Source organism: Felis catus, chromosome B3, assembly GCF_018350175.1.
Source record: "Felis catus isolate Fca126 chromosome B3, F.catus_Fca126_mat1.0, whole genome shotgun sequence".
Lineage (NCBI taxonomy): Eukaryota > Metazoa > Chordata > Mammalia > Carnivora > Felidae > Felis > Felis catus.
The window spans coordinates 21,424,107-21,436,821 of NC_058373.1; the positions used below are offsets into that span (position 1 = coordinate 21,424,107).

A 12,715-nucleotide genomic window follows, 5' to 3' on the forward strand; every position below is an offset into this window, starting at 1 on the left:
GAAAAAAAAGAAAAGAAAAAAAAAGTGGTGGTGATAGGGTAGCCTTGAGGGTTCCTAGAGAGTGGCCCCTGACCTGACACCATGGGGAGCCCAGGAGTATGGTAGGTCTTTGAACTTAACAAGTTGAAGCACGACACCTTATATTCTCAGCCATGAATGGTCTCTGTGGTTCTCAACAATTCCCACCTTGATAATGTATCTTTCAGATTTTAGACATAGCTTTGCACAAACCATTGAATAGACAGAGGTACAGTTTATTTGTTTTTGCTCTCAAGGACTCCATGACAACAGGAAAATGCACATTGGATACTTTATTTTTACACATTAACAAAACTCTTGGTCACCCTAAACTATTACAATGTGATCTTTGATATAATTGTGTACTTTTTGTCTTCACTGTGTTATTGTAAAACATAAAATGTTAAAACAGAAAACAAAAACCCATAAAAAAATGATGCTAATAACTCATTTCCAGTTCTTGTACCTCACAATTTTTTCTTCTCTCCCACTCCTTTTTTTCTTTTTTCATATTTGCTTTCTCTTTTCATTTTTCTTTCTTACCTAGTGGCTCACTGCTTTAGTCACCTATTGGTGGCACCCAAAGGCATTTCTTAGGCTACTTGGTGACCCTCAGAAATAAAAGAGATTGGAGAAACTTTTACTGATTAAGCAATTTATCTTGACTGGAATATTGTCACTTTCATCTGATGCTACTCCAACTAAAAACAACTTAAGTTTACTAACATATGCTAGCAAAATAATACTTTACGTTTACTGAATTAAATTTTAAATCTTAAGTCCAAACTGCCAAACATTTATGATGAAAACGTTTTCAGAAATTGATGATGTTAGATGACCAAGGTGGTATTCATCAGTGGTTTTGATTTAAAAATCAAAGAAACAAAACATGTTAGCATTGAGTTTCTGTGGAAGTTTTCTCTTGGTTAGCCTTCTGCTCTTCTGTTGTAATTCCAGATACAACCACTAAGTTACTTACACTGCTGGCGTGTCCAGATCTGTCTAGTGTGCCCTGAATGGCTTTGGCTTTCCTAGGATGGCCATGTAAACTTTTTGACCTTAAGGATGGAAATCCCATAGTTTGGTCTGGCTTCACAGACAGTAAATTTTCCTTTTCAGTTCTGTCAGTTACAGTTAGAGATAAATGAGAGATTTGAGGGACTATTTCAGAAACACAGTTTTCATCTTCAGTGTCTGTAAGTTGCTCTTTACGCTCGGCTTGCATTGCAGCTTCTGACACAATGTAAGAGATATCTGTACTTCGAGAACGTGTGATCTTTTGAACTTGATATTTCCATTCTGTCGTCCAGTGTTGAACTGTAGAGGGTCCTGCTGGGTCCATGATTGAACTGTATTCTGTACTCCTGTTGTTAACCCCGCTGACCAGTTTTCGTCCACGGGAATATACAAAGCTTCTGGACTTCATTGTTTTATAAGCACTGAACGTTTCATCAGGGCGATAGCGTGTCAATTTTGCTTCTTGTAGGGGATAGGAAATTGTGCCCTCTATCTGTGTTGTCTCCACTGTTAGCTGACGGTTCTGAAAATCTGATTTGTTCTGTCCATGCATAACATCTGTTTGATTTACACTTGGGGGAATGGTTTCTTCCCTTTTAGAGTCTGCCTGCTTTCCATCATCTTCGGCTGAGATCCCAATATCTGGACCTAATTTCAGCTCTGAAGAGTTCTTTATGTTGTCTACTGCAAGTTGACTGCAGTCAGGTGTTGCTGGTGGGCTTGTGCTGGGTAAAAGGTGAAGGCTATCTTGACGCTCTGGTACTAGATGCATTTTTGACTCCTTGTCTTCCTTCATCCGGAAGGAACAGGCTTTCCTCCTGAATCCTGTCCCTGGTGGCATTGAGAGATCCTCGTACAGCAACTCCTCTCCATTAAAATGATATCTATACATGCTATAACCATCGGCGCTATTGATACTGCTTTGTCTTAGAAGGTAAGTTGCATCACATTCAGAAGAAGCTCGGGACCGCGTCTGGATCAGGTCGGACTTGTCAATTCCTGCGAGATTTTCAAGAGCATTCACCATCCTGTTCGACAGTTCTTCCAGTTGAGAAAGGCGAAGGTCCACAGTCTGTAGGGAAGTTTTCATAAAATTTTCTCTTTCGTTGATTTCTTCCAATCTCATTGACATATTTTCAACTCTGGTGAACATAAAGGAACATAAAAGTTAAGCTGAGATTAACTAAAAATTAAAAAGAAAAATACAATGTGATTAGTGTTATATGCTTTTCCAGGCTTTTGAGAATCATGGAGCTCACTGGGCATATTTTCAAACTTCATTCTGCTTCATACTTCAAACTACTAAAAATGACTATGAGCTCATATATGGATCTTGAGAAACTTAACAGAAGACCATGGGGGAAAGAATGGGGGAAAAAAAAGTTACACAGAGGGAGGGAGGTAAACCATAAGAGACTCTTAAGTACAGAGAACAAACTGAGGGTTGATGTGGGTGGGGGAGAGGGGCAAATGGGTGATGGGCATTGAGGAGGGCACTTGTTGAGATGAGCGCTGGGTGTTATATGGAAGCCAATTTGACAATAAATTATATTAAAAAGAATAAAAATAAAAATGACTGCGAGAGCCTCAGGAAGTAATAGAAATACAGTTAACACATAGTGTATATACTACTTACCATTCATGGTTGTGTCTTACGTATTCATTAGTAAGTGCTTACTGAGGTACTATTCTAGGCTGGTTTAATCCTCACAACAGCCTGAGATAGGCACTATTATCAGCATCCCCATTGTACTAATGAGGAAATCGAGTCATAGTGTAAATAATTTGTCCAAGGTGAGCTGTGGAGCTGCACACGGTGTATCTCTAGCATCTTCTTCAACTTTGGTCTCTTAGTGGGCATATCACATTGCCTCCGAGAATAAAAGAAGATACTAGAGCACTTAGGTTTTTGAGGTTTGATTATAGCTGTGAGCAATTAATGGTTATGTTGACAAAATTAATTGAAATCCTTATTTGAAGTTCAGGGGATTCAGAAGATGAATTGTTCATAATTAGGTACAGATTATCAGATAGTTTACTCAAGGGACAAGAGGTCATTTAATTATCTGAAGAATACCACTAACTTTAAATTGCTTATTATATTTAACAGTTAGTGTTCCCTTAATGGGTTTTTTAAAAAAGATTGTGGTAGATTACAAATACCTGCTGCCAGATTTTTAACTCGTAGAAGATCAGGCAACAACTTATGAAATCAAAACCTGCTGGTATAGACTATGTTTTATATTTCAAGAATATGTACAGCATGGGGGTGCCTGGGTGGCTCAGTCAGTTAAGTGTTTGACTTTTGATTTCGCTCAGGTCATGATCTGACAGTTCGTGAGTTCGAGCCCCACATTAGGCTCTGTGCTGACAGGTTGGAGCTTGCTTGAGATTCTCTCTCCCTCTCTCTCTGGCCCTCCCCCACTTGTGTGCTTGCTCTCTCTCTCTCTCTCTTAAAATAAAAACTTAAAAAAATAATATGTACAGTATGAATTTTTTCAACTGGTTCATGAAATTAATTCTAAGGGCAGTGGGTCACGCCCAGGACCTAGCACTGTCTTCTAAAAGTTGAATTTGCCCCCAGGACATGGTGAGGGTGGGCAGTAGGGATTGTGGCTCCCAATTGGAAGCCTCTGGGCCCTCTGAACCAGCAATATGGTGATCTGTTCCAGCAAGTTCATCCCTGGGTGGAGATCAACACTTTGGTCTGATTCTGTCATGCTTTGGTTTTTTCCCACCCTCTGATCTTTTCTTAGAAACACACAGGCAGTCTCCAGGGTCACTGAGTTTGCACTGAGTCTGTTTCTAGCAGGTCCTTGCTACCTTCTGCACATATCCTCATAAATCCTCTCACTGTCCTCCTTACTTTGCTCTTACCCACTTGCTGAGCGCCTGCTGCTCTTCTCTGCACTGAGTTTCTGCTCTCTGACTACATCTCCTGTGCTTTCCTCACTCCCAGCTACCTCTGCAGTTACCCTCCCTACATTCTTCCAGAACTGCTTTTGTTAATGCTGTGCTTCCGTTGGCCACTTTGACAGCTGCGCTCTGATGTGTGGGAGGGTCCTTGGCTATTCTGGACTTCTTTTTGTGGGGAAAAGACTATTTATATGTCCCCTAGGAAACCACATCATTTGAGCAGGAAGGGTCTGGCTTCCTGGAAATTTGCCACTAGGAGGACCAAATTCACTGTGTATGAGACGTCCTGACTCTCGTACCACAGACACTGCAGGTTCTAAAGGTTCTCACTCCTCTTGCATTTTGGCCAGTGACAGAACTTTTGCTATTTACGTTACCTCAAGTAAGACTCGGTTTTCTCTGTTAAATGTATGTCTCCTTGCTCACTTCAAATCTGTTACCATTGATGAATCCTTTCGTGTTAAAATCCACAATCTCCTCTGTAAAGTCAAACTTGAGATCCTTTAACAAATACTACATTAAGAGCTAATACAGCTGCGCAAACTTCGAAAAATACGCACTGGCAAAATATAGACACGTATCTTTCCTCTCAAATCTTTTATAATTCTCTGCCTATGTTTTGCTTGTATTGCCTAATTCAGATAACACCATTGCCAGCCACTCATATATAAAAGGGAAACTTGCTGTTTGAGACAACATGGATGGACCTAGAGGGTGTTATGCTAAATGAAGTAAGTCGGACGGAGAAAGATAAATATCATATGATTTCACTTATATATAGAATCTAAAAACAAAACATGTGAACAAACAATAAAGCAGAAACAGACCCCTACATAGAGAGAACAAACTGTGGTGTTACCAGAGGGGAGGAGGAAGGAGGATGGGCAAAATGGGTGAAGGACAGGAGGAGGTAAAGAGTGAATAAGTCAAGATGAAAGGTACCGCATAGGAATATAGTCAGTGGTAGTATACTAGTGTTGTGTAATGACAGATGGTAACTACACTGTGGTGAGCTACAGAGTTGTCAAATCACCATTGTGCACCTAACACCAATGTAACATTGTGTGTCAACTACACTTCAACAAAAAAAATATAAAGGAGGCCTCTGAGTATTTAGTCTCCCTTACAGTAACTCTGAGTTCCTACTTCTCTAACCCCTTGCCCCCTGCACTGAATAAATTACCAAGCTCTGGGGTAGGACTCCCCTGTAGGTGTCTTTAAATATCCTGGCATCCCTACTGCCACTCCCTTAGTTCAAACTGTGGAAGAAACAACGTTTCACGATGTGGCTCCCATTAAGGAAAAATTAACAGATACTTATTTCAGGCTTGTAAACAACTGCAGCGTTTTGGAGACAACAGTTTAAACAGCTATCCCACATCAAGGGGCGGCTATACCAAATCAAGGTGTGCTGTATTGAGTTTTTATAGTATGTCTGAAAAGGAGAAAGAAAAGAAATGAGTTTAAGTTCACTTGTATCTGAAATGATAAACAAAAAGGGTGGATAATAAACTATCTCCTGTGTTAGCTATACTTTGTGACTTCCCACAGTTACTTAAGACTTTTCCAGACCTTAGCATCCCTATAAAGTGATTTCCATTTCAGATGGGGAAAGACAGGCTAGCTAGGAAACACTTTGACGAGAGTCCCATATCTGTTGACACGCTGAGTAGCAGAAAAACAAACGAGAGAAGTCTGTCATTTCTGATAGAGCTTGTAGCAAGATATGAACTTTCTTACTCTCTTAAGTCTTAATTTTGCTTTCCTTTCTGTGCAGAGCGAAATATTTTTCAGCACAGCACAGAATGCAAAGGTATTCTGAGGCTAAGTGATTTGCTTTTTTTTTTTAATTTATTTTTTTAATTTACATCCAAGTTAGCATATAGTGCAATAATGATTTCAGGAGTAGATTCCTTAATGCCCCTTACCCATTTAGCCCATCTCCCCTCCCACAACCCCTCCAGTAACCCTCAGTTTGTTCTCCATATTTCAGAGTCTTTTATGTTTTGTCCCCTTCCCTGTTTTTACATTATTTTTGCTTCCCTTAATGTTCATCTGTTTTGTATCTTAAAGTCCTCATATGAGTGAAGTCATATGATATTTGTATTTCTCTGATCTTTTTTTTTTAAGTTTATTTATTTTGAGAGAGACACAGTGTGAGTGGGGGAGAGGTAGAGGAGGAGCGAGCGAGTGAGCGAGTGAGAGAGAGAGAGAGAGACTCCTAAGCAGGCCTGGTGCTTCCAATGCAGAGCCCGATGTGGGGCTCGAACTTAACGAAACTCCAAGATCCTGACCTGACATGAAACCAAACCATTTAAGCCACCCAGGCACCCATGATTTGCTCTTAAAGACATATTTCTCACCTGACATATTTCTAATTTCATATCTAAAAATTTTTTTCTTTTAGAAATTTTCAGGCAGTAAACTATTTTTTTCTTCTGGTATTCAGTTGTTATGAATCACCTGTTGTGTGACTTTAGGATGTAAAATGTGTTGATTTGATACATTTACATATGACAACGTGATTGCCACTGTAGTGTTATCTGACACTTCTATAAGTTATCTTCTATAAAGTTATCTGACTTTCTAATGTCACATAATTATCATTTATTTTTTGTGGTGGGAACAATCAAGATCTAGTTGTTTTTGCAATGCTTAAATTTATAATACAGTATCGTTGACTATAACCACTGTGTGGTACTTTAGATCTCCGGGACTTACTGGTTACAAGTTTGTGCCCTTAAACAACACGTCCTCAATTCCCGTGGTAACCCCTGGTAGCCACTTTTCTACTTTCTGTTTTTATGAGTTTGGCTTTTTCGGATCCCACATATATGCGATCATACAGAATTTCTCTTTCTCTGTCTGACTTATTGCACTTGGGCATAATGCCCTCAAGGTCCATCCATGTTGTCACAAATGTCAGGGTTTCCTTCTTTCTCATGGTTACATAATATTCCGTTGTGTGTGTAAACCATGTCTTCTTTATCCATTCATCTGTTGGTAGACACTTGGGTTGTTTCCATATCTTGGGTATTTCAAATCATGCTGCAATAAACACGGAAGTGCATATATCTCTTGGATCTTCTGTTTTCATTTCTTTCAGATATATATCCAGGAATAGAATTCCCGGACCATCTGGTTGTTTTATTTTTAAATTTTTGAGGAGCCTGCATATTGTATTTCATAGTGGCTATACCAATAAGTTTTCATCTCTCTAGGATAAATAGGAGTGGAATTGCTGGTTCATACAGTGAATGCATGTTTAACTTTATAAGAAGCTGCCAAACCATTGTTTAGAGTGGCTGCACCATTTTATAATCCCAGCAGCTGTGTAGGAGAGTTCCAGAAGCTCGGTGTCTTTGCTAGCATTTGGTATTGTCAGTATGTTTCTGTTTTAACTATTGTAATATGTGTGTACAATTATCTCATCATGTTTTTTTAAAAATTAAAAAAAAATTTTATTTGAGAGGGAGAGAGAGAGAGTTGGGGAGAGTGGCAGAGAGAGAGAGAAACTCAAACAGGCTCCCCTCTCTGTGCAAAGCCCAACTTGGGGCTTGATCCCATGACCCTGGGATCATGACCTGAGCCGAAATCAGGAGTCGTATGCTCAACTGACTGAGCCACCCAGGCACCCCTCATCACCATCACTCCTCATTTAATTTGCATTTCACTAATAGATAATAATATTGAGCATCTTTTTATGCACTTATTTGCCAAACTTAACTCCTCTCTGGTATACCTATTCTCATATTTTGCCCATTTTAATAATTGGGTCGCTTTCTCCCATATTACTGAGTTTTGAAGTTTAGAAGAGTTATAGAAGTTGAAGTTCCAGAAGTTTAAGACTTCTAAGTATGTTGTTCAATAACAGTGGTAGAGTGGACATCCTTTGTTCTCAATTTTAAGGAGAAACCATTCAGTCTTCCACCATGTCAGCTGTGGGTTTTTTTTTGGTAAATGCCATTTATTAGATTGAGGAAGTTCCTCTCTGTTCCTAGTTTGCTGAGAGGTTTTCATTTTTTAAACTTTTATTCTTTTTTTTTCTTTCTTTTTTTTAAAAATCATGAATGGATGTTGAAATTTGTGGAAATGTTTTTTTCTTCACCAGTTGATATTATCATAGGTTTTCTTTAAACTGTTAGTACAGTGGATTACATGGATTTCCAAGTGTTGAACAGCCTTCCATTCCTAGGACAAACTCTACTTGGTTGTGACTAGACTCAACTTGCTAATATTTGTTGTGAAGTTTTGTATCTATAATGATAAGGGCTATTGACCTATAGTTTTCTTCTTTGGTTCTGTCTTTGATTTTTGTATCAGGGTCATGCTAGCCTCAGAAATAAGTTGGGAAATGACTATATCATTTACTATAGATGTTATATTGGTTGTTCTAGGGACTACAAAGTAGATAGTAACATTTCACAGTCTACTTAGCATCAATATTTTACCACTTCAATTGGACTTAAAAACATTACCACAATATAGGTCCATTTTCTGCCTACCTTTTTATGCTTTGGTTGTCTTAGATATTACACAGACATATATTGAAAACCCCAACATTCCTTCATTCCTGATGTTCCAAGTTTACTTCTGGTATATGTTCTTCTGTCTGAAGGGGTTCTTTAAAAATTATTATTATTTTATTTTTTTATTAAATTTTTTAAATGTTTAGTTATTTTTGAGAGAGAGAGGCAGAGTGTGAGTGGAAGAGGGGCAGAGAGAGAGGGAGACATGGAATCTGAAACAGGCTGTCAGCAGAGAACCCGACATGGGGCTTGGACTCATGAACTGCGAGATCATGACCTAGGCCGAAGTTGGACACTTAACTGACTGGGTCACCCAGGCACCCCTCTGAAGAGTTTCTTACAGTAATTTTTTTAGAGCCCAACTGCTAACAATGAATTTTCTAAGAAGGTCTTTGTTACATATTCATTCCTGAAGAATTTTTGTTGGATATAGAATTTGGAGGTTGACTATTCTTCTTGTCAGCTTTAAGAACATGATACTACTTTCTCCTGGACTTCTTGGTTTCTTGTGAGAAATCTGCTGTTATTTAAATACCTGTTCCCCTATAAGTAATGTGTCATTTTTCTCTGACTGCTATAAAATTTATTTTTTCTCTTTTGTCTTCAAAATATGTACCTGGGTGTGGATTTCTTTGAGTTATTCCTGTTTGGTGTTTGCTAAATTTCTTTAATCTGTAGGTTTATGTCTTTTGCTCAATTTGGGAATTTTTCAGTTAGTATTTCTTTAAATATTGTTTTCTGCATTACATTTTTTCTCTTCTCCTACTCAGGTTCTGATGGCACAGTGTTACACTTTTGAGCTGTTGCTCAAATTAGGTAATTACTACCTATATATATCTTCACGTTTACAGATTCCTTCCTCTGTATCTCTGTTATGCTATTGAGCCTATCCAGTGAAATTTTAATATCATTTATTATAGTTTTCAGTTCTAAATCTTTCATTGGTTTTTCTTTATATCTTCTATTTTCTAAGACTTTCTATTTTTCCATTAGTTTCAACTTTCTTTGCAATTTTGTTCAAGCATTTTTATAATAGTTGCTTTAAAGTATGTCAAATGTCCCGACATTTACTGATTTTTCCCTCATATTTCTTCATACTCTAAATTATTTTAGTTGATACTGTGAACATTTTTAAATTTTAATATATTTTTTTGAGGGGTGGGAGGGGCAGAGAGAATGAGAGACAGAGGATCTGAAGAGGGCTCTGCACTGATAGCAGAGAGCCAGACGTGGGGCTCAAACTAAACGGTGAGATCATGACCTGAGCTGAGGTCGGACGCTTAACCAACTGAGCCACCCAGGCACCCCCAGTGGACATTTTGAATACTACATCATGTGACAGTCTTGTTTAAATCCCATGGAGAGTGTTGATATTTTTCTTTTAGTAAATGACTGACCTCATTAGGCTTAAGCTGCAAGTTCCAACATGATTTTTGTGGACTGTGATTCCAATTTCAGTTCGATTTGCAAAGCTTTTGCAGTGCTTTTGGCATCTGTACTGTGTGTGTGCAGCCCAGTGATCAGTTTGGGACCTTTGTAGTGGTCTATTCATTATTAGTTCAGTACTCAATGCCTTTGAGATCTTTCTTCTTTTTTAATATAGGCATTTGCTGTTATTCACTGTTCTGAGCACCACTTTTGCTGCATCCTATACGTTTTGGTTATGCTTTCATTTTAATTCATTTTGTGCTTTCATTTTAATTCACTTTGAAGTATTTTCTTTCTCTTTAAAACATTTTTGGGGGCACCTGGGTGGCTCAGTCGGTTAGGCGTCCGACTTCGGCTCGGATCATGATCTCATGGTTCATGAGTTCAAGCCCCTTATTGGGCTGTGTGCTGACAGCTTGGAGCCTGGAGCCTGCTTGGGATTCTGTGTCTCCCTCTCTCTCTCTGTTCTTCCCCTGCTCACGTTCTGTCTCTCTCTGTCTCAAAAATAAATAAACATTAAAAAAAAACATTTTCGAATTGTGGTAAAATACATAATGTAAAATTTACCATCTTAATGATTTTTAGGTGTATAGTTCAGTGGCATTTAGTACACTCAGGCTGTTGTGCGTCCTCAAAGTACTTTCTAATTTCTCTTGTAATTTCTTCTCTGACTTACCAGTTATTTAAGAGTGTATTGTTTAATTTTCACAAATTTCACATATTTCAAAATTTCCTTTTGTTATTAATTTATCATTTTATTTCATTGTGGTCAGAGTACACATTTTGTATAATTTCAATTTTTTAAAGATTTGTTGAGATTTGTTATATGGCCTAACATATGGTCTCTCCTGCATAACGTTCCATGTGCTCTTGAGAAGAATGTGTATCCTGCTATTGTTGAGTTAAGTGTTCTGCTGGGTTGAGTTGGCATGTAGTATTATTCAAGTCTTTTATTTTTTGATACCTTCTATCTACTTGTTCTATTATTAATGTAAGTGAGATATTAGAGTCCCCAACTATTATTGTAGAACTGCTTATTTCTCCCTTCAATTCTGTAAGTTTTTGCTTCATATATTATGAGGCTGTGCTATTACATGCATAAATGTTTATAATTATATCTTGATAGATGGACTATTTTATCATACTACAACGTCCTTCTTTTTCTCTAATAACAATTTTTAAAAATGTTTGTTTATTTTGAGAGAGAGTGTAAATAGGGGAGGGGCAGAGAGAGAAAGAGAGGGAAAGAGAGAATCACAAGCAGGCTCCATGCTCTCAGCACAGAGCCCGGCATGGGATCCTGACCTGAGATCCACAACCCTGGGATCCTGACCTGAGACAAAAATCAAGAGTTGGACGCTTAACCGACTGAGCCACCCAGACACTCCTCTAATAATTTTTGTGCTAAAATCTATTTTCTCTGATATTAGTATAGCAACCACAGTTCTCTTTTGATTACTGTTCATGTGAAGTATCTTTTCCCATCTTTTTATTTCCAAACTCTTTGTGTCTTTGAATCTGGAGTGAATCTCTATAGAGAGAATGTGGTTAGATTATATTTTTGGAAATATACAGTCTGACAGCCTTTGTGTTTTAATTGGAGAGTTTTATCCATTTATATTTAATATGGTTATTGATAAGGAAGAATTTACCTCTACCATTTTACTATTTGTTTTCTACATGTCTTTTGTCTTTTTTTTTGTTCCTCAATTCTTCCATTACTATCTTCGTCTGTATTAAATAGACTTTTCTAGTGTACCATTTCAATTCCCTTGTCATTTCTTTTATTATATATTTTTCAGTTTTCTTAGTGGTTGTCCTAGAGATTACATGTCAATCTAATTCAGATGAAGATCAATTTAATTTCAATAGTATATAAAAATTTGCTCTTTCAAAGTTCATTCCTTCCTCCTCTACTTTATGTTGTTGTCACAGATTTATATCTTTATATGTTGTGTGCCCATCAACAAAGACTTATAATTATTGCTTTATGCAGCTATCTTTTAAATTATAAAGAAAACAAAAAGTAGTTACAAACAAAAAATACATTTATAATGTCTTTTATACTCATGTATGTAGTTACCTTTACTGGTGCTCTTTATTTCTTCATGTAGATTTTAGTTACTGTCTATTGTCCTTTCATTTCTGCCCAAAGGACTTCTTTAGTATCTCTCTCAGGGCAAGTCTAGTAGTAACAGATTCTTTCAGTTTTTGCTATCTTGGAATATCTTAATTTCTCCTTCAGTTTTTGAAAGACTGTTGTGTTGGATACGGTATTCTCAGTTGATAGTCTTTTTCTTTCAGCATTTTGAATATGTCACCCCACTGCCTACTGGCTCCCTGATTTCTGATGAGAGGTCAGCCTTTTATTTTATTGAGCATGCTTTGTGCATGATGAGTTGCTTCTCTCTTGCTGATTTCAGGATTTTTTTCCTTTGGCTTATGACAATTTAACTATGATTTGAATAAATGTAAATGTTTTTGAGTTTATTTTACTTGGAGTTCATTGAACTTCATGGAGGTGTAGATTCAGATTTTTCATTAAATTTGGGAAGTTTTTGCCCTTTATTTCTTCAGATATTTTCTGCTACTTTCCCTTTTGTCTCCTTCAGCTCTCATTGTGTGTATGCTGTTGTGCTGATGGCCTTTCACAGATCTCCAAGACTGTTCATTCTTATATATTTCTGTTCCTTGGAATGGATAGTCTCAATTGACTTATCTTCAAGTTTACTGATTCTTTCTTCTGCCTGTTCAAATCTGATTTTGAGCCCCTAAAGTAAAATTTTCATTTCAGTTGTACTTTATAA

At 37.5% G+C, this 12,715-nt stretch overlaps 1 protein-coding gene across 12 annotated transcripts in view; it reads right to left on the reverse strand.

Annotated features, from left to right (window-relative positions):
* Positions 1-233: 233 nt before the first annotated feature.
* TRPM1 (transient receptor potential cation channel subfamily M member 1) overlaps positions 234-12,715 on the reverse strand; it is a 143,704-nt gene continuing 131,222 nt past the window's right edge. For all 12 annotated transcript variants that reach the window (XM_019831968.3, XM_019831967.3, XM_019831971.3 and 9 more), the window contains one exon: positions 234-2,177. In XM_019831968.3, coding sequence (XP_019687527.1) covers positions 911-2,177 — 1,267 coding nt within the window. In that variant the 3' untranslated portion in view covers positions 234-910. The remainder of the gene's footprint in view (positions 2,178-12,715) is intronic.